This window comes from Mustela putorius, unplaced genomic scaffold, assembly GCF_011764305.1.
Source record: "Mustela putorius furo isolate JIRA1106 unplaced genomic scaffold, ASM1176430v1.1 tig00004033_pilon_pilon_pilon, whole genome shotgun sequence".
NCBI classification, from domain to species: Eukaryota; Metazoa; Chordata; class Mammalia; order Carnivora; family Mustelidae; genus Mustela; species Mustela putorius.
Window position 1 is genome coordinate 4,717,479 of NW_025422169.1, and position 26,138 is coordinate 4,743,616.

At 44.8% G+C, this 26,138-nt stretch overlaps 1 protein-coding gene across 1 annotated transcript; it reads left to right on the forward strand.

Annotated features, from left to right (window-relative positions):
• The first annotated feature begins 593 nt into the window (after positions 1-593).
• LOC101678776 (prostaglandin F synthase 1) lies at positions 594-20,789 on the forward strand. Its single transcript, XM_004757918.3, has 11 exons — positions 594-691; positions 2,560-2,626; positions 5,916-6,038; positions 7,761-7,928; positions 11,435-11,551; positions 12,252-12,329; positions 13,488-13,610; positions 16,338-16,447; positions 17,161-17,326; positions 17,872-17,951; positions 20,230-20,789. The coding sequence occupies exons 3-11, from the start codon at positions 5,952-5,954 to the stop codon at positions 20,270-20,272; spliced, it is 972 nt and encodes a 323-aa protein (XP_004757975.1). The 5' UTR covers positions 594-691; positions 2,560-2,626; positions 5,916-5,951; the 3' UTR covers positions 20,273-20,789.
• Positions 20,790-26,138: the final 5,349 nt, after the last annotated feature.

Genomic DNA, 26,138 nt, shown 5'->3' on the forward strand with positions numbered 1-26,138 from the left:
CCAGTATGTCATGGATTTATTTTCATACTCGCCCAGGGGGCCGCCCAGCTCTGCGATGTGCGTCAAGGGCTTGTAATTACCATCCTAGGAAGAGACCCGTGCTGTGATTTTCTTCCCTGCTGTGGATGCGTGGTGACCAGATCTCACCCTATACCCTCCAGGTGTCTTCTGTTACTGAGGTCTCAACTACCTAAATCTCCCTGGCGATCTCCACCCCATTCCCCGAGTGCACCTAATGGCCATGGGATGCTACAGTATAATGGGGCCAACTATGTAAACGTACTTTATTCTACTTTATCATTATTCTCTTAAAAGTAGTCTCTACGCCCAATGTGTGGCTTGAACTCATGGCCCTGAGAGTTGTCCGTTCCACCGACTGAGCCCGCCAGGCATCTCAGACAGACTTTAAATTTTGGTAAGCTGACATTTTAATACCCATAAAATGGGAACTTGGTGTTTCTTGGTAAACCTTGGCCCATCCAGAAGTGTTGAGGCACCAAATAGCTCCAGGCTGGTCACAGTGTCCTGTTGGTCACAGGGAACACCATATAATGTTCAGTGGAGCCAGCCAATCCCAAGCCTACTCACCTTGCCTGATCCTTTCTGGAAAGCCACAATATAAGCTCTTGGTGTCCATGGCTCTGCCCGGTTGCAACCCCAGGGCTCCCGCCGAGTGCCCCGAGTGGCCGCGGTGAGTATGAAACGACCTTTAAACTTTCCTTCTCTCTCTCCCCCTCTTGGCTTTCAGTCGGTGCTGCTGGGCTCCTTTGCAAAGGCAGTGTTCAGTACCTTTTCGAAGCAGACGAGATCGCGATCTCCTCGCTCCCACCCAGGATGGACAGCACGAGGCACTTTCATTTCTGCTCCTCGGATGGCTTCTAGCTGACATCTGTCATGACTCAGTGGAGCTTCTCCCTAACGGCCGGTGAATCAGAATGTCCTTGATCTCTGGGGAGTTTGGCTCGCTCTTCTGTGCCATCTGTCTTCTTCAGCATATTTGAAAACTATTTGTCTTTTTCTGGACAATTTCTTTTCTTTTTTCTTTTTTTTTTTTAAAGATTTTATTTATTTATTTGACAGGCAGAGATCACAAGTAGGCAGAGAGGTAGGTAGAGAGAGAGAGAGGAGGAAGCAGGCTTCCTGCTGAGCAGAGAGCCCGATGAGGGGCTTGATTCCAGGACCCTGGGATCATGACCTGAGCTGAAGGCAGAAGGCTTTAACCCAATGAGCCACCCAGGGGCCCCTCTGGCCAATTTCTAAGAGCTCTTTGAGGTCATATAGATAAGCTCCCTTTCATCCAGTTGATAAATATTTTCCAGATTTATCGTTTGCCTGTTAACTCTGATGAAAGTGAACTTTGCCATGCAATGTTTTGACGTTTGTATGTGCAACAAGGTTTATCTCTTCTTCCATAAGTTTCATAAGTTTATTTCCTAAGCCCATTAGGGATCAGGAGTGATATTGTATGATATTTCTTGAAAGTTGAGTGAGGGGTCAAACAGAAGACAGCTGGAATATCCAGTCCGCTTCTGCACTCCATCTGGTACAACAACCCACACCACGTAAAGCACGGAAAACTCCACTGTAGACCTGTAAGATAATGAGGATAAAAAAAGAAAAGAGCCCCTTGGCATCATGAAGATAGTCTTTCTCTTGTGCCTCAGAAAGGGACCGCAGGGGCCTCCGTGGGTCCTGTGACTCCGCTTTGAGAACCACGGCTTTGAAGTTCACAGGAAACCAGCTTTCCTTTGGTCCTGGGCCGTCAGAGCTCTTCAATATTTGAAATTAGCAGGTGTGTTATAGTGAATATTAGGGATCTAAGAAAAGGAAAGAAAAGCGGTGGGAAATGCTACACAGTGCTTGATGTCAATTACTGTGAGGATAAGATCAGTTGTGTTTCTACACTTCGGTAGTGAACGAGCCAGAAGGAAATTTTTGGACACGCGCAGAATTCTGTTGGGGATGACAAAGATGTCTTGCTTAGAGTTAGTGCTGATGGTTGCAAAATGTTGTGAATCCCTTTAATGGCACTGGACCGTCAAAATGATAATCATTGCTATGCAGATTTTATCACAGTGAAGACCTAATCGATAGAAAGATAATTGTAGATATTATAAATGTCTACTAATGATATGGAGCAGAGATCCACAAAGTGGGCAGGACTCACTGCCTGTGTGCGCATTGCCCACAAGCTAAAAATGACTTAGACATGTTTTCTAATGGCTGAAAAATCCAAAAGATGGATAATATTTCATGATACTTGAAAATTATGTGACTTCCAACTTTTAGTATTCAGAAGTAAAGCGTTTTGGAACCAAAAAATTAGCCTAAATGGCGAGATTTGGATGACACATTTATCTTTGGTTAGGGACCTCACTTAGTAAAATCAGTGACAAATTCAACGTATTTTATCTGTGTTCGTCCTACTTTAATATTTCAACCGCCTTTTCCTAACCTTTATACTAATTTCCTCTTTTTCACTCTAATTGCGAACTCATGGCCTTTCATAGAATCAGTTTCTTCCAAATAACGATGTTAATGTTATTTTCATTTTCAAAGTGTCACAGATGATCTGACAGGCTTCCTTCCTTGGATACCTTGTTTTATCAGCCTTGTTGATGGCGTGGTAAGCCTCGATTTCCAGTTCTCGACTGCCTCGGTTCTGGTTTCAGTTCTGTGTTGAATTTTCAGGATGCAAGATACAAATATCTACTCTCTGAGAAGGCAGATTTACTTTCAGAGGAGACAGAGCTAGCGAGTAAACTCTGGTCACTGGTATCACGCATGAGAAGTAGGGGTCGGTGGAGACGCTCCTGGATCCTGTTTGCCTCCTTTAGGAGAGACAGGACCAGAAACAGTATCTTCAATAGAATTTTAGAAGTATGAGCTCGTCATGTTTCCATTTGAACGTTTCTTACAGGGTGAGGTATTGTCAACCACTAATATCTTATACTATGTTGACAGTTACTTTATTAAAGCAGTTGGCTAAAGGAAATTTAAATAATAGGGAGAAATCAGGCAAATAGAAACTGAGGTTTGAGAGCTTTGAGAATTAGTACCCATAGGAATTTCAGGTCCTGAATCAAGGCAGCAGTCCGTATCGAAGTCCAGAAAATACCCACAAGTGTTTCATAATTGAACAATCCCTGGTATGAACTATGCAACCTAAAGAGAAGGTGCAAGTTGCTGAGCTGGCTTTGGGCAAGCTCAAAGGTCTTGGAAGAATTTCTAAACTCAGCAAGCAGAGATGGAACAGTTCTAGGTGGTGGGGCCAAGGCACGGAGTTGGAGGGTAATGACAGGCGAGGTCTGAGCAGAGGAGACCAGGAGGGGACAGGCTGAGAAAGCGTTTGGGGACTCCAAATCTGGTCAGGCTGGGCACCTGCTGGCAAGTTCACTGTGACCAATTACACAATAAAATCTACAAACCCAGGGACTTTTAAAATACATTTTAATCTGTTTCTTCAAAAATAATACAGTAGCTTTTAGGGATCTTAAAAATTGGGTACTCCAGAACAGAGACCAAAATCACCATAAAATAATAACTGTCACAGTAATCATCAACATTCGGAGTTTCATACCCGTGCATGCATTGTTTCTGCAGTGAAATCTTCATTTACTACATTCACGTCACCATCTCTGTAGCTGATCTTTTTAGGGAATACACAATTTAAAACAGACTCGTGAAAGTGGTATTTCATTTTTAATGTGCATTTTCTTTCTTGCCCCACAGAAAAGTAATTTTTATTGAGGTATCATGGGCGTATACCGCTGCGTGTTTCAGATGTGCAGCGTGTTGATTTGATATTGGGATGGATTGCACAGATGGCCACAGTGTGTGTAGTTAGCAAACATGTCGTGCCCGTCTCTGATGTGTAAGCAAGGTGGACGGCAGAATAGACTTCCTGGGAGTCTAGTGCCTTTTTGAGAAGCAAGAGAAAGGAAATGCTTTAATGCACCCGATTGAGGCAGGAGAGGAGAGGAAAAGATTAACAGAGTCGGAATCCAGAAATTATCCTGACAGCGTTAGTCAGCCTCTTGTACTGTGGATAGTACAATGCTAGAAAAGGAGGGTGACAGCCCAAGAGTCTGTTCAGAAATTTTTCGCTGAGGAATCGCAATACTGCCACAGGGTCAAGGAGCTAGGAATTTTCATGCTCTGTTGATCAGTGTGTAAACACCGATGTGGCATTGCCTTTTGAGAAACTGACTTGGAAACATCAGATAAGGCTTCAAAATATATGTATTTAATAATTTTCCATAACATCATAAAATCTGAATAAACATCATTATTATTTTTTTTCAAAATTACTGTTTAGGAGGCCTTTGCATTTTGCCTTGTTAACATATCATGAAGCAGATAATGCCTGGGTTTCAATTGCTTATTTATTTATTTAGTTTTAAAGATTTTATTTATTTGAAAGAGAGAGTAAGCACAGCCAGGGGAGGGGCAGAGGAAGAGGGAGAAGCAGACTCCCTGCTGAGCAGGGCACCCTACACAGGGCTCCATCCCAGGCCCTTGGGATCATGATCTGAGCTGAAGGCAGATGCTTAATCAACCGAGCCACCCAGGTGCCCCTCAACTGTTCTTTTAATTCATCAATTCAAACTTAGAAATGGAGGTAGGCCCAGGGTTAGAGCTTCATTAAATAGTTTAAGAACAAAATTGATCAGAGATTAATCATTCTAAGTCCATGTTAGAATAATACAAATGGATTTGGGGTCATCAAATTCAACTCAAAATGGTTGAAAGACTTAAAAGTAGACCTAGAATTTTAAGACTATGGAGGAAAACATAGGAGGAAATCTCAGTGACATTGATCAGGATTTCGTAAATAAGACACTAGAAGTACAAGCAATAAGACAAAAATAAACATGTGGGACTACATCAAATCAAAAAACCTGTGTACAGCAAAGGAAACCATCAACAGAGAGAAAAGGTGTTCTTTGGAATGGAAGTATTTGGAATTTGCTAACTATATATTTGATAAGAAGTTCCTTTCCAAAATATGTAAGGAACTCCTACAATCTGTTAGTAAAGGAAACTAATAACCAATTCAAAAACAGGCAAGGTCTCGTGTAGACATTTCTCCAAAGAAGATAAGCAAATAGCTAAGGGTTACATGAAAAGATGCTCCACATTGCGCATTGTCAGGGAAGTGCAGATCAAACCACAGCATCAGTTCATGCCATCAGGATGGCTATTAACAAAAAACAATGGGCAATGGTTGTCAGAGAAGATGTAGAGAAATTGGAATTCTCAAGAAGTGGAGTGTCAACAGTACAGCCATTTTGGAAAGCACTTGGCAGATTCTCGGAACATTAAATCTGGGTTTGCTGTATGACTCAGTGTTCCAGGCTTACGTATAGATCCAAGAGAACTGGAAATGTATGTCCACACAAAAACATGTGCATGGATGTTTACTCAAGCATTATTCCCAATAGGCAAAAAGCAGAAAAAAACCCCAAATGTTTGTTAACTGATGAATGGATAAAAAGCATGTGGCACATCTGTACTAAGGGATGCCAGTTAGCCATTAGAAAGAATGAAGTACATTACCCAGTATGACGTGGATTGGCCTTGAAAACATTATGCTAAGTGAATGCAAGTAGTCACAAAATGCCACATAGGGTATGAGTGCATTTGCATAAAATTTCCCGAATAGGCAGATCCAAAGAGACAGAAAGAGGTCTCCAGGGGTTGAAGGGAGAGCGGAATGGGGAATTGTTTCTATGAGTATTGGGTCTTAGAAGGGGTGGTAACATGTTCTAAAATGGTATATTGGTCACAACTCCATGAATGGACTAAAAACTGCTGACTTGGGTAATTTAAAGGGATGGTTTTATGGTACGTGACTTATACCTCATTAAAGCTGTTTTAAAAGTAGCAATTTCATTATTTTCTCCCCTTGGCAGATTTCTTTTAATTAAAAACCAGAAGAGTGCAAAGAGATGAATCCAATGAAAGTTTGCTCTGTAAGGCTGAATGACGGACACTTCATGCCTATGCTGGGACTTGGCACTTCTGCTCCTAGTCAGGTAGTCAAATGACATTGGAGATGGAGAGTGGCAGACAAGGGTCCTTACCAGAATCATAATTCAGGAAATGCACTAGGGCCTCATTCTCTCCATTGGTAATAACCTAACCTTCCTTCCAGGTTAGGTTATTTACTGCATTAAGTCAGTGCTTTTATAATATTAATAGGCATAAAACACCCGAGGATCTTGTGAAAAATGCAGATTGGGGGCTGCACCCACAAAGGTTCTGAATGAGTAGATCTGGGATAGAGCTCAAAAATCCACATTTCTAACAAGCTACCCAGTGACTCTGATGCTACTTGTCCAAGGATCACAGTTGGAGTGGCGCTCTATCAAGGGACATGGAAGTATGTCATCTGTCTGCAGTCCAGGAGTGGGCAGGGTTGTTTCTGTTCCTTTCACTTGCTGTCCTGTGTAGCCATTCACAATCCATTGGAATCGATGAGATCCAGGAGGCAGGGACTTAACAGCAAGCTTGCTTGTCATGAAGTTTCTCTGTAACGCCCAGGGTCCAAGAGCTCTCTGTCCACCAGCAGTCATAGAATAATACCTAGAGAAATCTCAGCCGCTGAAGGACCTGGAGAGAGACAAGATTCATGTTAGAGAGCGTGTTGGTGGTCTGGAATGGAAATATGCTCTTAGAGGCCAGGTTGTTAAGATTGTGCCGTGGGGAGAGCCAAGTAGCCCTTGGAAATTCTCTCTCTGCTTGAAACTCTGAACGCCATGCATGTCTTGCATTTGAACATTGCAAATTTACAAGAGCGCATTGTCAGCAGTTCTTGGTGGAGGAGGTTATAATTATTTAGAAGAAAGTTGTAGGGTTCATTCTCCAGCACGAGAGTCACATGGGATGTCATGCTGAGGACCCAGAAAGAACGCTAGCACAGAGCGTTGCTTTTCCTCGGACTGGGCTCTTATTTAAGTCTGTGTCATTGGGAGTTACGAATGAAAAAATATCCCCGGGAGACCTTTTAAGTGAGGGAGAGGAGGATCAGAGAGAGGGGAAGTTACAGATAACTTGGAAAGCCCATCCTGGCAGTCCAGCAGAACCGTAGGCAGCTAAGAACAATAACCGAGTCGTTTCCTGGTTTTAGGAGAAAATGTCACCTACAGACCACCATAACAACACACTTAATGACGAGGTATTTTTGCATGAAAGAATAGTTTACTTTCTTTTACATCTCTATCCTTCCTCAAAGGTTGTTTGAAGTGTTTTCCCAAGTTGCCATAGGTAAATCATTAATTTATTCTGTGTACAGTTGCACTTTCATTGAATTGAGAGATAATTTGCGTCTCAGACTCCTGAATTGCCATCAGTGTAATAATCTCTTACAGACTGAAATAACTTGGACTATAATTCTATAGATTGGCTAAACCCACAGATCATGTAAATCCAGAGGCAGGGGGGTTAAAACCAGTGACAAGTTGGGTCAGCTTATGGGCTCACGAGATCCGATGGTGAGCACCTTCTCCTAGTGTTCGTAGCTTGAAGTTAGCCGTGGTGGTAGGATTTACACCACAGAAACTAGCAAATGCCATAAATCAGGACTTCTTCTCTTCAGAGAATCAGTTATTAAACATTTACTGCTAAGGTTCTAAATATTTACCTCTGTCGCCTCTAGCTCTCAGCCCTTAGCAAAACAATAGGTTCTGCAGAATACCTCTGCTTGTGGAACTGGCCATTCCAGAATCCAGTAGGTCCTTGTCTTTGTGGTCTTCTAGGTCCCGAAGAGTAAGGTGGAAGAGGCCGTCCAGACAGCAATCGATGTAGGCTACCGCCATATTGACTCGGCTTATTTGTATCAAAATGAGGAAGAGATCGGGAGGGCCATCGGGAAGAAGATTGCTGATGGCACCGTGAAGAGAGAGGACATATTCTACACGACGAAGGTTCTGTGTATAGTTCCCTCGGTGTCTGTGAATAATGACGTGGAAGTTCTCTTTTCTATGATGTTGGAAAAGAGAACTACCACAAGGATGAAATTAATGTTTGTGAAAGTACTTATGTACATTGTTAACTTTTTTAGAAAAAGAATTTATTTATTTATTTGACAGAGATCACAAGTAGGCAGAGAGGCAGGCAGAGAGAGGGGGGGTCCTGCTGAGCAGGACCCTGAGATCATGACCTGAGCCGAAGGCAGAGGCTTTAACCCACTGAGCTACCCAGGTGCCCCTGTTGTTAACTTTTTAACAAAAATTTATTTATTTTAGAGAGTGAGAGTGTGTACATGCACGTCAGCAGGGGGAGGGGCAGAGAGAGAGAGAGAGAGAGAGAGACTCTCAAGCAGATTCCCTGCTGAGCACAGAGCCTGCTCTGTCCTCAGTCTCATGACCTGAGATCTTAACCTGAGCCAAAATCAAGACTTGGACATGAACAGTGACTCTTGGAACACTACATCAAAAACTAATGATGTACTATATGGTGATTAACATAACATAATAAGGTAAGAAAAGAAAAAGAAAAAAAAAACTTAAGACACTTAAGCAAGTGAGCCACCTAGACGTCCATACACACATATATATATTTAAACTTGTGAGCCATTTTCTCCTAGTATTTCTCATATCCATGGATATCATATCTGAAAGAAATAGAAGAACTTACGTGCTTAATTCAGACTGGAAAGGGAATCCAAGAGGCATTATTCTAGTAGTGTGCATAGAGCCGATTACTGCTGGAAATAGCTTTTTAAAAGATTTTATTCTATTTGAGAGAGAGAGAAAGAACAATTGGGGTGGGGGTCAGAGGGAGAAGCAGATTCCCCACTGAGCAGGGAGCCCAGTGTGAGACTCGATCCTGGGACTCTGGGATCATGACCTGAGCCGAAGGCAGGTGATTAACAATTGAGCCACCCAGGCGCCCTGGAACCAAATATTTAAATGTGAGGTGAAATAGTCCATGAAGAGAGGGTTGAAGTCCACACAAGTGAATCCTAGGCAGGTCTGTGAACAGGTATCTCTCCCTTTTCACTCCAGAAGATGAAGCTTCCTTTATGACCGTGTTAGACATGGTATCACCGTCTTACTCTCATCTCCTTGTCTCCTTTTGTTTCCTTGGCTTTAGCAAATTTGGTTGATTTTCCTTACACTATTACTTCCTAAAATAAGCTGACTAAAGTGCCCTCCTCCCCCCAAATCCCTATAGGGTCCATTTATCTCTGGAACACTGGATCATTTAATACAGTCAAGGTGCACTTTTCTGAATCACAGCTTCTTAAGGTTCTTGTTTAATATGCAACTTCCCAGCTCAGTCTCCAGGGACTGCGATTTATTGTGTTGAGGTAGGACCCAGGGGTGCGTTCTGTACAGGCAGACCAAGTAATTCCTTCACGTTCTAGAGTCTGACACCCTCTGTGTAGGGCCATACTTGTCCATTTCTACCTCATTGTCTTCATTCTGTATGAAAAGGAAGCTACAAGGATACAGAACGTAGAAGCTTGCCGGGATGATTTGTCACTTCCCAGTGACGGCATGTGGATCTGCGCTTGTTTATTTGCCATTTGATTATTATTTTTTTAAAGCTGAATCAAATAGTTTTATTTGGTTTTACTCAGGCTAGAAGGGGAGGCAGTAAGCCCCAGATGCGTCAATCAACTAAGCCATATTAAAATAAAACAATTTTTTTATTGACATGGAGTTAAAAGATAGAGCATTTTTGTTATGGAAGCAGAGTTGAAATACAGTATTTATTAGCTCCAGGCATACAACAGAGTGTTTTGACAGGTCTCCATTACGCAACACTCACCACGATAAGTGTAGCCCCCGTCCGTTACCATACAACACTGTTGCTGCATTGTTGACTGTATATACTCTCCATTCTTCATGATCTGCTTACCGTATGACTGCAAGTCCGTACTCCCTGGTCCCCTTCACCTGTTTCACCCGTTCCCTGCCTCCCCTCCCTTCTGGCAACTACCAGCTACCATTTTCTCCTCTGTATTTATGAATCTGTTTCCATTTATTTGTTCATTCGTTTTGCTTTTCAGATTTCACATATATGTGAAATCATATAGCATTTTTCTTTTTCTATTTCACTTAGCATAATATCCTCTAGGTCCATCCATGCTGTCACAAATGGCAAGATTTCACTTTTTATGGACAATATTCCATTTTACATATATACCTATATACCCCATTTTTTTAGTCCTTTCGTCTATCAATGGACATTTGAATTGTTTCTATATCTTGGTTGTTGTAAACAATGTTGCAATAAACATAGGGATGCATGTGTCTTTTTTGAATTAGTGTTTTCATTTTCTTTGGGTAAATACCCCAAAGTGGAATTAGAGTAGTGGATCATATGGCATTTCTAGTTTTAGTTTTTGAGGAAGCTCCCTCCATACTGCTTTCCACAGCAGCTGTGCCAGTTTGCACTCCCACCAGCAGTGCAGGAGGGTCCCCTTTCTCCGAGTCCCCGCCAACACCTATTGTTTCTCATGTTGTTGATTTTAGCTGTTCTTACAGAAACAAGGCGGTATCTCATTGTGGTTTTGATTTGGGTTTCTCTGGCGTTGAGAATCTTTTCATGTGCCTGTTGGCCATCTGCATGTCTTCTTTGGAAAAATGTCCATGCGGGTCTTCTGCCATTTTTAATCAGATTATGTTTTTCTTTTGGTGTTGAGTTGTATAAGTTCTTTATGTATTTTTGATATTAACCACTTATCAGCTATGTGATTTGCAAATATCTTTTCCCATTCTGTAGGTCGCTTTTTTGGTTTTGTTGAGTGTTTCCTTTGCTGTGCAGAAGCTTTTTACTTTGGTGTAGTCTCAGTGGTTTCCTTTTGCTTTTGTTTCCCATGCCTCGGGAGACATGTCCATAAGGATGGACACATTTTAGAGACATGTGAGGAGACTTGTCCATAAGGATGGACACATTTTAGGATTGTTTGTTCTAGTTCTAGTTGCTGTTGGTATTTTGAGCCTGATTGCATTGGATCTGTACACTGCTTTAGGTAGTATGGACATTTTGACAATATTAATTCTCCCAATCTGCAAGCATGGTATGTCTTTACATTTCTTTGTGTCATCTTTAATTTCTTTCATCAAGGTCTTATAATTTTCAGAAACCAGGTCTTTTATCTTCTGGATTAAATTTATTCCTAGGAATTTTATTCTTTTTCGTGCAATTATCAATGGGATTGCTTTTCTTAACTTCTTTTTCTACTGCATCCTTATTGTATAGAAATGCAGCAGATTTCTATATATTAATTTTGTCGCCTGCCACTTTACTGGATTCTGAATTTATCAGTTCTCATAGTTTTTTTTTTTTTTTTTTTTTTTTTGGTGGAGTCTTTATATAGTATCTTGTCTGCATCGCAAATAGTGAATTTTGTACTTTATTTCTCCTAAAGACTCTTAAAAAAACCCATCTCATACCATTTCTCTTCCAACCTCTGCAGGTGTGGGGAACCTTCTTCCGGCCAGAATTGGTTCGAACCAGCCTGGACACATCTCTGAGGAAGCTTGGGTTGAGCTATGTGAATCTTTATCTCATTCATTTCCCAGTAGCTTTGAAGGTTAGCAAAAGTTATTTTACATTGATGATCAACGTAACAACTAGTAGCTGAATACAACAGAGGATATAGTTATTAAAGATGAGGAGGAAAGATGCATAATACTTTGAGATTCCCCTTCTTTTCTGCTCTAATATTCCCTTCCAGCCCCAGAGTGAAGAGAGTTCACTGGTTTCCATGGCTTTGCTTCACTCTTGTAACTGCATTGCCTGTATTTTCAAGACCCCATGTTCCTGAATCTCAGCCTCTGTCCTTTCCTGTCTGGGGAATGTCCCAGTGTGGAGACCAGTTGGCGCACAAGAGATGTAGTGAGTCTGGAACTCAGGCCTGGAGATGCGGACGAGTCACGCTCTTGTAAGGCCCCTCCAGGTGGAAAGCGGGGGTGGGAGCCTCCTGTCCCACAGGGTTGGGGGCCAAAGAGCTCCCAACTGGCATCACCCTCACTTCTCCCAAGGATGGGGCCTTGGGTGTCTCAAGTTGCCCTTGACACAAACAATATTTATTAAACCCTTAGCAGTTAAAAGCACACTTTCTAGGAAGGACACTTCCTCCAGGTACTTTCTTTCCCTCTACCCTAATCTTTCCATTTCTTTCAAGAACAAGAATAGATTGCTGCATGAGCTTCAAGGTCTCTAGGCTCTAGATGGCTTGGACGAGGCCAAAGATAGCTTTCTACAACCGCTCATTCTTTTCTGTGTCCCAGCCTGGGGAGGAATTTATCCCAAAGGACAAAGATGGAGAAGTCATTTTTGACACAGTAGATCTCTGTGCCACATGGGAGGTGAGTACAGCCCCAAAGATGCCACCTATGTCCCTGCGTGCTGGGAGACAGAGGGTGGACAAGGAACTCGGGAGATGTGTGTCTTGTCCAATTCTGCTCCCATGTAGCCCTGGATGAGTCCCTGGATGTCCCTCTGCCTTGGCTTCACATCTCCCCCATTCAATACCTCAGCAAGTACTTTTTGAGTGCCTATGGTGTACTCAGTGCTGAGTATTTTTAAGTTCTCGGGCTGCTTCAGGGGGCAAATCAAGATGTCCGGCCGCATGGATAGGAAGGTGCTCTGGCACGGGGGAGGAATGGGAAGGCATAGCTGGCTAAGGGGACCGAGAACGCCAGGGCAGCTACGGGATGCAGATGGGCAGGGTAGGGCCTCCTGGGCCAGCCGGCAGTGGGCAAGGAACTGATCGTGTGGGTGCCTGGAGGGAGGGTGACGCACGTAGAAGGAAGGCCAAGGTCCCGTGCTGTTGTTTTTACCTGAGAAAGACTGAGAGCAAGAGAGAGAGAGGGAGCACCGAGGGAGAGAGAGAAGCAGCCTCTGCTGAGCAGGGAGCCTGATGCGGGACTCAATCCCAGCACCCCGGGGTCATGACCTGAGCCAAAGGCAGACGCTCAACTGAGCCACTCCACGGCGCCCAAGGCCCGGTTTTTAAGGAGAGAGAGAACGTGTCATGTTCAAGAGCAGCAAGGGGCCTGTGACTGGACCAGAGTGACTTGGGTAACCTTCATAGGGAATGAGGTCAAAGGGAAAAGAGGGAGCCAGTGGTCTGGGGGACAGGTATGGTCTCCTTCCTGCTTCCTGGGCTTCCTGGGCTGCACCTCCTGCTCTCCTGGGGCCCATTTTGCCATCGCTCAGGGTTTTCCGGGTTTCTAGATGTCAGCTAAAAATCACCCTGGCCCTTTGGGCTCCGTCTTGAACGTCTTGCCTTCTTTACTTACTCTATCTTCTGACTCGTTTTTCTCCTCCTATTCTTTTCGTTGTCATTCTCCCACGTGGTTAATTCCTTCCCCTTTATTGACCCTGGCACCTTTGGAGGCTTTGTCTTTCCTGCTCTGTCTCGGGGTCTCTCCCGGCCCCAGGCCCCACGCCGAGCCCACCCCCGTTCATCACGCTTCCCCCGCGAGTTACACAGGTCGCTCCTCACACCCCTTCCTCCTCAGGCCATGGAGAAGTGTAAGGATTTAGGGCTGACCAAGTCCATCGGCGTGTCCAACTTCAGCCGCAGGCACCTGGAGAGGATCCTGAACAAGCCAGGGCTCAAGTACAAGCCAGTCTGTAACCAGGTGAGCCGGACCCATCCGCCCCCAAGCTCTTCTCCGTCCTCAGCTTCCTCTTCCCTCCTTCCAGCAAGGTCCCTAGCAGCCTCCCCCTCTCCTGCAGAGAACAGAGCGCATTGCAGGTTGTTGAGACAGGTCCAAGGCCACATTGCTTCATAAAAAAACATCCAAGGGTCAGGTTGGAACGTAATGGACTAGGTGTTACGGCGGTTGGTCCTAGAAAATGAAAGCTAACGCGCCGCCGAGCTTTCTCATCTCCAGTCAGCAAAGTTGGAGCATCCCGTGAGAGGAAAACGGGGCAACTCTTTTGAGCTCTGTGTCAAGAGGCAACCACCGAGACCCGATGGTACGAAATCAGCCCACCACACCGTGAATACGTGAACGCCACTGAACCGTCACTTAGAAATGGCCAAAATGGTAAACTTGTTTTTTTTTTTTTTAAATGGTAAATTTAGGTTTGGTGTATTTTAACACAAAAACACATTTACAAGTAAAAAAAAAAAAATTAAGAAATCCCCTTGTCAAGATAAACCTGCTTTAATAAGCCACACGAACGACTTGCTCGTCTCAGAAAATAAGGTGAGAAGTCCGATGAGCCGGGAGGTAAGCGGCCGGCCGTCTGCGCTCGGCAGGGCCCACACTCACCATGTCTACATCATCTCCTTTAAAACCTCTCACGGGCCGGCTGACCGGGAGGGAGAGGCAGTTTATGTATTCAATACTTGCGAGGCTTATTTTTGGATGAAAAATACAAATGGGAATTCTAAAAAGTTGTGTTCTGCGTTGCTGAAGAGGTTTAGCTCCACTTTGGGCATCATGGGTTTGGAGAAAGTAAATAAACTGGTTTTGACCTGCGTAGTGGTGACAAATTAAGAAGCTGAGTGGTCGCGACCTCTGCAGTGACCCTGAGCTCTACGGGGCCAACAGAACGTGGCCAAGTGGAGGCCATTGGTTAGTGGGGAGTCTACACGGCCCGAAGAGCTAGGGCAGAGTGTAGATCCTTGTGACCTGTGAGGCAAAAATTCCATCGTGGACGGTGGGTGAGGTCAGGTGGACCCGGGTCCTGGTTTGGCTTGTGGACCTGCGTACAATCTGCCCCCCTTCCTCCCCGTTCGTGGTACTGACCGAGCCGCAAACACGTGCGGCCGTGACCCAGAGAGTTAATCTGGCCCAGCAAGCCATCTCATTCCGGATCTTTGCTCCTTCTGATCTGACCACCAGAATCAGGGGAAAAGCAACGAGAAAGGTGTGCAGTAGAAAGTGCTTCTGGCACCCTCTGGTCTGGGATCGGGCTTGTAAGAAGCGACGGGGTTGTCCTTTGCATCCGAACAATAATGAAAAAGCTGGACCAATGGAGAACCAGCTACTCTCTCAATCCATCAGAGGATTGAGGTCACAGGGCAAGCTGTGGCCCCGACAGTTGGAGAGGCAGACAGACAGATGCAGAGAGTTGCGGCTTTCTAGGAACACAGCCACTGAGAGGGTCCCCGTGGGGCAGGAAAGCGTCAAACAGAGCTGCTCACTTGCTGGAGGCTCAGAGTACCAGAGCTGAAGACTCCAGGGGGCTCATCTATGGGATGGTCCCCAGACTTTCATAGCTTGTACCCCCAGAAACCCTACCAGGATTTCCCAGTGAACACTCATGCTTCTATCAGGGGGAAGGGGAAGTGGCCAGCTTGAAAAATGGCCAGAACGTTCTGTTTCTGTTCAGGCCCACCCCACAGTGGAGACTACTACCCTGCAGCCTAACCACTTGGGGTTTAACTCAAGCCCAATTGATCTGAGGATCTGATGGAAGGGAATCTAGCCAAGGCCAGCCCAAGAGTCCCCAGCTGAGCTGAGCTGGTCCTCAGCCCACCTGTCCCATGCCTGGGGCAATAGTCTTGGCCTACCTAGATCTGGACTAGAAAGCAGAGAAAAGGCGGTTAGCATTCTGGGTAAAGGTTCTGGATTTCCTGCTCTCCAGGTGCATGGAAGGAAGACAGAAAGTCAGATGGAAAGTCAGGTGACAGCACCACTGATCACCATCTACGGCACAGAAGCCTCTCTACTAGCAGTGTGTGCGTGTCACGACACTGGTAACAGTTTCTGATGAATAACAACTAGCCATTTCTTTCCACGTGATGGTAAAGGGGCCAGAAGTCCCAAATCCCTCTACACCTGGGACCAGACTGAGCCTGGGGAAGGGAACAGGTGCGGTGGTGCAGAGCAGGGCCGGCATTTGGAGGCTCCTAGGATCACGCGGAGACCTTGCAGTACGGTGTGGTGGGAAAGAGGAAAGCACTCTGGCTTGTGGGGCCAAACTGGCCTAACGAACATGGCTCAGATGTGGAGGATGAGTGACTGCTTTCCAGGTGTGGTGACTGTGAAGAGAAGAGGTCAGTGTGAGGCTGAGGATAACTAGGAAAGGCAGAGCTGCTCCTCTGTAGACACCAGCAGTGCGTGAGACTGACCCAAGCCCGCCTTGTGCTCTCCAGTCAGAGAGACTGAGCCTGTCAGGCAACCGCTCACCCGAAGCTTGTCTCCTCTGAGCACCGAGCATGTTTCTCAGCGCTGCTGTGCTGTCTCTGGGTGGTAATCAGGGGTCAGCCTCAGGCCGCTCCACTGGTACCGCTGTGGGTGACAATCGTGTGCACAAAATGCACTTGCCACCACGTGGTGCAGCCCTATCTGTTCCTCACCCATCTGGTGGCTGTGGTCCTGTGTTCAACCATTGTGCCTGGCGTTTTGCAGGTGGAGTGTCACCCTTACCTCAACCAGAGCAAACTCTGGGAGTTCTGCAAATCCAAGGACATCATCCTGACTGCATACGCTGCCTTAGGGACTGACTTTAGGAAGGAGTGGTAATGACCTCTGTGCACTTATTCTAACCACAGACACCATAGGTACTGGAGTTATTGCTCAGTCCTCGGGGGAAGGTTGACGGTAGACAGCAGGAGTAATCCATTCTGGAAACCCTTTAACGAGCCTACGTTGTCATGACTGAATAACACTATTAGGCAATAAAATATTGCCAGTAAAATATTTTATTAGGCAATAAAATCACTGATGAGAATGTTCCCACAATTTGAAAGCTCTGGCCTTCAAGAGTGACAAAGGGAGCCCATACCACGATTCTGGCAGTTGATAGTTGAGTATAGTTGAGAGAGAGGAGGCAACTGACATCTTCTGTAAGTCTCAGTTTATCTCTTGAAGAGCAATGTAAGAATGCACCTTTTAGCCCTTGATAAAACAGGTCATTCACTGAAACATTTTTGAAATTCTTCTAAAATAATTCTTAAAAAATCAGGGAGATTATTGGGTCCTACTTTGGACATTTTTATCTTCTTGACTTATCCAATCTTCTACCACATTTCTCAGAAATGTTAAAAAAAAAAAAAATACCTGAGAGTCCTTATCTGTCTTTCTTTCTCTGGTCCTTGTCTGGATTTACCAAAAGAAGCAGAAACAGGGGTGAAGACAGCCAGAGGGTAACAAGGCAGATTTCAGAGGTGGAAGCACCCCAGAGCAAGCGGCCACATAGCCCAGGCACACAGCTCCTCTGCCTCCCTTCCAGGGTGAACAAGAACTGCCCTGTTCTCCTGAAGGATCCGGTGCTCAACGCCATCGCTGCAAAGCATGGGCGCACTCCCGCCCAGGTGGCCCTGCGTTTCCAGCTGCAGCGGGGCCTGGTGGCCTTGGTAAAGAGCTTCAATGAGAAGAGAATTCAGGAGAACTTCCAGGTATGTCGTAGGGCATGGGAAGCTGGGGACTGTTGGAGGCACCTCACTTCCCTGTGGTCTGGGTTATCTGTGGGGCTCCTGAGCTCTTCTTGGACAAAGCTTAGCTCCGTGTGTTCTGTATGTGTCTGAGGGCCGTACGTAACTGTTCTCTCCTCCGGCTACTCCAAAGAGGGAAGCTGGTGTTGGGAAAGAACTCCAGAGGGTCAGGTTTGGGTCCTGATCCCATTTTTTTTTTTTTAAACCCCACAGTATGGCCTTGATTTCTTGAGCTGTGAAATGAAGGAGTTAGATGAGATGTGATTTGGGCTTGACCCTGTCTAGGATTCCTTTGCTCCAGCCACCCCACACCCGCCCAGTGCCCCCGAGGGGCCTGTGGGTTCAGTGGACACACTGCCACACTCCTGCAGGGGAATGAACCCCAGGTTCATGACCATCCTCTCATAAAACCTGCATCCATCTCTGGATAAACAGAGGGACGTCTCCAGAGGGACGGGGGCAGTCATAGATGCAGGGAAAAGGAATCCGTCTTCTCATGTTTCTGACAGGTTTTCAATTTCCAGTTGACACCAGAGGACATGGAAAGTCTAGATGGCCTAAACAAAAACATTCGCTATTTTCCAGATGAGTAAGTAGCTCGGTGAGCTGTAGACACTGGCAGCAGGGACTCCATTGGTCTCAATCCACAGAGGGGGGCCTCATCTTTTAGGAAGTGGCTGGGAAACATTTTTCCTTCTGACCTTCCGACCCCATGTTCCCTGTTCTCTCCCACCTCTGTCCCCGCCCCACTTGCATTCCAGGGGCTGGTGTTCCCTGCAGATACCTTTGACTTCTGTCCTTCTCTCTGCTATTCAGTGGCCTTTAGGAAACCTGGGGAAATCCCATAGTCTGCCTCCACCACCAACTTTTCCCTTCCCTTGGGATGATTCCAAGATGCATTCAAACATGCTCCCATCTTTAAAACCAAAACCAAAAATCTTCTCTTGAGCCAACTTCACTCTGGAGTCGCTCAACATTTCTCCTTTCACAGGGAAACTTCTGGAAGAAGTCTATACTTGCTGCCTCCAGGCTTTCCCTCCAGGCTTTCCCTTCTCTGAACCTACACAAAGCAGGCACCTGCTCTCCACTTCACCAAAACTCTTTCCTCATGGTCCACCATGACCTTCTCTCCTCATTCATCTTGTCTTAGCTGGTGGATCGCTCTCTCCTCCTAGAAACGTGCTCCTGGCTTTCCTTCCCCAGATCCTGTCTGTGTTCCCTTGGTCTCCCTAGCTGGTCCTTCTCGTGTTCTTTGCAGGCTCCTCTCCATGCACTTGACCTCTTAACTTTGGAGAGACTCAGTCCTTGGACTTCTTCTCTTTCCTATCTGCACTGACCTCATCAGCGATTTCATCCAGTTTCATGCTTTAAACACCATCTAAATAAATACACACTCCCCAAATTAGATCCAGCCCAGACCTATGAGGATTGGTGTATCTGTTTACTCAGCAGCACCTGGGTGTGGAATATGAACCTCAAACCCACCATGTCTACAATTGAGCTCCTATGGGATGTCCAGACACCCCCCGCTGCACACCCACACGCACACACACAGCCCAAAGTCTTCCTGCTCAGGTAGCCATCTGCCGTCTGCTCCGTCTCCCAGAGCTGGCACTTCCTGTCCACACCTGGAGGCCAGAGTGGACAGGCACTCCTCTTTCTTGACATCTGGTAGCCTACCTTCTCACTCAGAGTGAAAGCCAAGTTCCAAGTTCCTTACGACACCTGCAGGGGCCTCGCTGTCCGCCTCCATGTCCTTCTGCTCTCGGCCTGCTGACACCAGTGCAGCCCCAAGGCCTGGCTGTTCTGCACAGACACCAGGCCCATCCCAGGGCCTTTGCACTGACTGTTCTCTCTGCCTAGAATGCTCTCCCTCCCCATGGCTGGATGCCCATTCTTTCACCTCCTTCATGTCCTCCCCCAGGGGACACCTCCGTGGTGCTTTCTCTGTCACCTTACCTAGGAATGCAACTCTGCCCAGCAACGCCTTTGTCTCTACTCAACTTCGTTTTCCCTTTGGCATACATTCCTAATTAGCATCCCATGCCATTTATTGATTTATGTTGTTGATTTCCTATTGACCTCCTTCGAAGTGTTAGATTCCTAGGGCAGGATTTAAATACCTACCGTCTCCCCCAGTCATTAATAAAAGCTTGTTGAATGAATAATACCATCATATGATAGAGAGGGAAGGGCAGAGAGTGGAGACATGGGCAGTATTCCTTGGCAGTTAACACTGGTCATTTTAATTAGTAATTAATTGTTTAGTGATTTAGCACTTCTTATCTCAAAATTATTACTATATATGGGGGGGTCTACCTCCCTTGCTAAAATGAAAACCCCCCGATGAAGTATCTTATATCATAACCACTGTATCCACCCCACGTCTAAAAAGTACTTTCTCACCAAGACGTAGATCAATTACTTCCAAGTGCTTGCAAGAAACTGAACCACAGTGACAGTCTCCTCACTCTCCTCGTCATTGCCTTGAAATATTTGTTAACTTGATGGATTAAACTAGGTTGTCATGGTTTTAAAAGAGCCAGAATTCATTTCTGCCCTCTTGGGAGTTTAAAATGGCAACACAAAGAGCTTATCTCCTTAGGTTGTAGACTACTACAATACCTGCAAAAAGGCGACATTTTGGTTTGTTTTTGTACCTGTGATCATGAGCAGGTAAGTATATTCTCTACATTGTATCCCTAACAGTGTCAGGCAGTGGGACATGATTATTGTAAAACCGGGTGACTTTGTACCTATCCAAAAAGAAGGTTCCATTAATATTCATACTTAAACCAGTTTAAAAGAAACCTCTCTTTACCCAGGCCAGAAACAAACTTGACTAAGTCTCTCCCTTTACATTCTAGATTTGTTAGTCATCCAGATTATCCATTCTATGATGAGAATTGACAGCGGTGTCTGGTTGCCCTGGAGTTCTTGGACTCTGGTTGATGATGGGCAAACAGCTCACGGATGAGACGGTATCTGGTTTATCCCACATTGTTTAGCCTGATAGGCTGAATGTGGCTTTAGTCCCTGGATCTGGAAATAAAAGTCACTAAACCCTGTCTTTACCTCCCCCCCCCCCCGCAAAGTCAATGAAAATACATATCAAACAACCTGACCTTTTACTACCTTAGCTTTTTAGTATTTTTGCTTTTTTCTGTGTCACTGAGGTTGAAATGTTAATCCTTTGATCATAGTCCCCTCCCCCAAAAAAGCTAACCATTTAGTATACTTTCAAGCTTTTTACTTGTCCATAAGAATCTTTTTCTTCTTTTGTTCTGTGAGTTTACCACACTACACAAATTTAGCAGACCTTTTAAAAGAATCTAAAACTTAATTAAAACACAATATAAAGGGCACCTGGGTGGCTCAGTGGGTTAAGCCTCTGCCTTCAGCTCAGGTCATGATCCCAGGGTCCTGGGAGGCCCACATCGGACTCTCTGCTCAGCGGGGAGCCTTCTTCCCCCTCTCCCTCTGCCTGCCTCTCGGCCTACTTGTGATCTCTCTCTGTCAAATAAATAAATAAAATTTAAAAAAATTTTAAAAATAAAACACAATACCAAAAGGCCATATTTCAATTAAAAATCACTCATAATACCAAGGACAAGATTATCAAACCCAGTGAAAAAGGACAAGCAACAGATGCCCTACACCAAGAAGACCAAGATATGAAAATTATCAGAAAAATTTTAAAGCAGCCATCATGAAAATGTTTCAACAAGCAATGGCAAATAACTGGGAAAAAATGAAAAGATAGAAAATTTCAATAAAGAAATAGAAGACACAAAATGGAAATTTTAGAACTGAAAAAAACAATAAATGAAATAAGAATCTTGGGGCACCTGGGTGGCTCAGTGGGTTAAGCTGCTGCCTTCGGCTCAGGTCATGATCTCGGGGTCCTGGGATCGAGTCCCGCATCGGGCTCTCTGCTCGGCAGGGAGCCTGCTTCCCTCTCTCTCTCTCTGCCTGCCTCTCCATCTACTTGTGATTTCTCTCTGTCAAATAAATAAATAAAATCTTTAAAAAAAAAAAAGAAAGAAGAATCTCAAAGGATAGACTCGACAGCCATTAAGGTACAGAAGAAATAATTAGTGTAGTGGAAGCTAAAACAACATAAATCATCCAATGGGAACAGGAGGGAGAGAAAGTAACCAGGGGGAAAAAATGAACAGAGCCTCGTGGACCCTGAGTAATAACAAAAAATTCTAACATTCGTGTCGTCATGGCGGGGGGAATGCAGGGATGTTGGTCAAAGGCACAACTTCTGTTATAAGTTCTACGGACCTAACATTCAGCAGGGTAGTTAGAGTTAATAATAGTATATTGTAAAATTGGTATTTGCTTAAAGATTAGATCTTAAGTGTTCTCTTTCACACGCACACACAAATTGTTAACCATCTGGGGTGATGGGTGTATTAATTAACCTGATTGTGGGAATCATTTCATAATGAACATGTTTGCCAAATCATTGTGTTGGTACACTTTAAATACATAGAGTTTATCTATCAACTGCGTCTCAGTCAAGCTGCGGAAAAAGGAGGGAGTAAGAACACAAGAGAGAGGGGGGTATGGTCTGTGTCTAGATTGTGGTGAAGTATTCCTGAACACACACGTGAAAAAAAAATCACAGACACAAATCAGCATAAATCTGGGAAAATCTGAATAAGATCAGTGGATTGCATCAATGTCAAAACCCTGGTTTTTGTGATTCTGTGCTATTGTTTTTCAGGATGGTACCATGAGGGGATACTGAGTAAAGATTACATGGGATATTCTGTATTATTTCTTACACCCTACTGTGTATCTATAATTATCTCAAAATAAAAAAGTGCTTGATAAAATAAGAAACCAGAAAATTGGTTCCAGCTCCATATGTTCCCACTCTCTTTTTTTTTTTTTTAAATTTCTTTTCAGTGTAACAGTATTCATTGTTTTTGCACCACACCCAGTGCTCCATGCAATACGTGCCCTCCGTAATACTCATCACTTGGCTCCCCAATCTCCCACGCCCCCCCACCCTTTCAAAACCCTCAGGTTGATATCTCAATGTGGTTTTAATTTGAATCTCCCTGAGGGCTAGTGATGATGAACATTTTTTCATGTGTCTGATAGCCATTTGTATGTCTTCATTGGAGAAGTGTCTGTTCATATCTTCTGCCCATTTTTTGATATGATTGTCTGTTTTGTGTGTGTTGAGTTTGAGGAGTTCATTATAGATCCTGGATATCAACCTTTTGTCTGTACTGTCATTTGCAAATATCTTCTCCCATTCCGTGGGTTGCCTCTTTGTTTTTGTGACTGTTTCCTTTGCTGTGCAGAAGCTTTTGATTTTGATGAAGTCCCAAAAGTTTATTTTCGCTTTTGTTTCCTTTGCCTTTGGAGACATATCTTGAAAGAAGTTGCTGTGGCTGATATCGAAGAGATTACTGCCTATGTTCTCCTCTAGGATTCTGATGGATTCCTGTCTCACGCTGAGGTCTTTTATCCATTTTGAGTTTATCTTTGTGTACAGTGTAAGAAAATGGTCGAGTTTCATTCTTCTACATATAGCTGTCCAGTTTTCCTAGCACCATTTATTGAAGAGACTGTCTTTTTTCCACTGTATATTTTTTTCTGTTTTGTTCAAGATTATGTGACCATAGAGTTGAGGGTCCATATCTGGGCTCTCTACTCTGTTCCACTGGTCTATGTGTCTGTTTTTATGCCAGTACCATGCTGTCTTGGTGATCACAGCTTTGTAATAAAGCTTGAAATCAGGTAACGTGATGCCCCCAGTTTTATTTTTGTTTTTTAACATTTCCTTAGCGATTTGGGGTCTCTTCTGATTCCATACACATTTTTGGATTATTTGCTCCAGCTCTTTGAAGAATACCGGTAGAATTTTGATCGGAACGGCATTAAAAGTATAAATTGCTCTAGGCAGTATAGGCATTTTAACAATGTTTATTCTTCCGATCCAAGAGCATGGAATGGTCTTCCATCTTTTTGTGATATCACCTTACACCAGTTAGAATGGCCAAAATTAACAAGACAGGAAACAACATGTGTTGGAGAGGAATGCACTGTTGGTGGGAATGCAAGTTGGTGCAGCCTCTTTGGAGAACAGTGTGGAGATTCCTCAAGAAATTAAAAATAGAGCTTCCCTATGACCCTGCCATTGCACTGCTGGGTATTTACCCCCAAAATAGAGATGTAGTGAAAAGAAGGGTCATCTGTACCCCAATGTTTATAGCAGCAATGGCCACAGTCGCCAAACTGTGCAAAGATCCAAGATGCCCTTCAACGGACGAATGGATAAGGAAGATGTGGTCCATATACACTATGGAGTATGATGCCTCCATCAGAAAGGACGAATACCCAACTTTTGTAGCAACATGGATGGGACTGGAAGAGATTACACTGAGTGAAATAAGTCAAGCAGAGAGAGTCAATTATCATATGGTTTCACTTATTTGTGGAGCATAACAAATAGCATGGAGGACATGGGGAGTTAGAGAGGAGAAGGGAGTTGGGGGAAATTGGAAGGGGAGGTGAATCATGAGAGACTATGGACTCTGAAAAACAATCTGAGGGGTTTGTAGTGGCCGGGGTGGGGTGGGAGGTTGGGGTACCAGGTGGTGGGTATTATAGAGGGCACGGATTGCATGGAGCACTGGGTGTGGTGAAAAAATAATGAATACTGTTATGCTGGAAAAAAAAAAAACCCCTCAGGTTATTTTTCAGAGTCCATAGTCTTTCATGGTTCACCTCCCCTTCCATTTCCCCCAACTCCCTTCTCCTCTCTAACTCCCCATGTCCTCCATGCTATTTGTTATGCTCCACAAATAAGTGAAACCATATGATAATTGGCTCTCTCTGCTTGACTTATTTCACTCAGCATAATCTCCTCCAGTCCCGTCCATGTTGCTACAAAAGTTGGGTATTCGTCCTTTCTGATGGAGGCATCATACTCCATAGTGTATATGGACCACATCTTCCTTATCCATTCGTCCGTTGAAGGGCATCTTGGTTCTTTCCACAGTTTGGCGACCGTGGCCATTGTTGCTATAAACATTGGGGTACAGATGGCCCGTTTCACTACATCTGTATCATTGGGGTAAATACCCAGTAGTGCAATTGCAAGGTCATAGGAAAGCTCTATTTTTAATTTCTTGAGGAATCTCCACACATATGTTCCCTCTCCTTTTGGAATCTTTCCTACCCACAGTCAAAAGAATTTGGGTGAGGCTCTAGCCACAGGCCCTGCTACCAGTGCTTGAGTAATCCCAAGAACAGTCCCGTCAGAGCACAACCCGGAGGAAGTGGAATTAAAAACAAGTGATTTGGCCCAGCCAGTGAACCCAGTGGCTTGATACACACCCCCTTCTCTGACCTTGAATGATGGGGATTTCAAGCAAGTTCTAGGACTTGGCATTGCTAGTTACCAAGTGGTGGGATAATTCAGAATTTGGGGTGAGGAGTTCGAAGTCCAAATGAACCCCAGGGGAAGAACAATCCTTTCTGGAAATTGTTAAATTCAAATTTTAGCCGCCCCCCCATTCAAATGATTAACCATAAATAATTTTCTTTAGCAACACCCCCTCTCCAACTTGAGAATGGGGGGGGGGGGCCTCTTTTTTCCTAACCTTTGATATCTAAAGGCTCAATTGCTATCAATTCTTAGACACATTTTAAGGACTTTGAAATATAATCCCAACTTACCACCAGGAGATCTTTATAAATTTAGAGTTCTTGTAGAAGTTACTGAACGTGTAATTTTTCAAAAAGCTTCACATATATCGGAGAGTCCAAATTTCAAAAATGGTATAATTGGCAAAAGGGATTGAGAAATGAGTGCCATGATTTATTAAGAGGTTCCAAAGATGTGCCTTCTCCGTTTGCATCAATGCCTTGTGAGGAACTCCCAGCCCCAGCTGCTTGCCATAAAGACCATGTTTCAAATGAAACTTAGTTTAGAATCAGAATTTCAAATTTCTATACCACAAAGTATTGAATCAAGATCGAATATATATATATATATAAACATAGACCAATTGTTGCTTTGAAAAGAATTTGTTAGTAATGACAATAAATTCGTGAGAATAGGGTTTGGACCATGATTAAAGTACTTATTTTTCCATTTTTTATTCATCTCTGGCTCAGTTTAAATTATTTTTTCTATTTTGAGGTGTATTTTAGAATGTACACAACGGATTAGTAAAGAGTGCATTTATGTAATACATAAAAAATATATATGTATTGGGGCTCAAGTTCAAACACTGTTGGTAATCATAGAAGTTCCCTCAAAAAAGACGGACCCCGCTGTTCAGAGACCCCAAGCTGCCCTTGTGTGCGCGAGGTGGGGAAGCAATGGTGGCCGTTTTTCACGAGCGCTGTCCCCCGCACGGAGACAGAGGCCCCGGCCGCCGTCCGAGCCGGCGTCCATCTCCCGTGGTCCAGGCGGGACGGGGCCACTCCAGACCGGAGCAGGCGTCACCCCCGCGGGCGCCGCGCGTCCGGACCAGGTCGGGGGCGGGCCCCCGGGGAGAGGTCGCATCTCGGGAGCGGGGAAAGCAAACAGCGCCCGGCTGCTTGGCCCCTCGGGGGGCCTTCCGGGCCCGTGGCCCCCGATGTCGGTCCAGGCACGGGAACGAAGCCCAGCCGCCTCCCCGGGGCGGGCCCCTGCGCTCCCGCTGGTCCACCGAGAGGAGGCCGCCCGGGCGCCAGTGTCCCCAGCCCAGGCGCTCCGTTCCCGGCCTGCAGCCCGGCTCCCCCGTCCCCCACCCCCGGA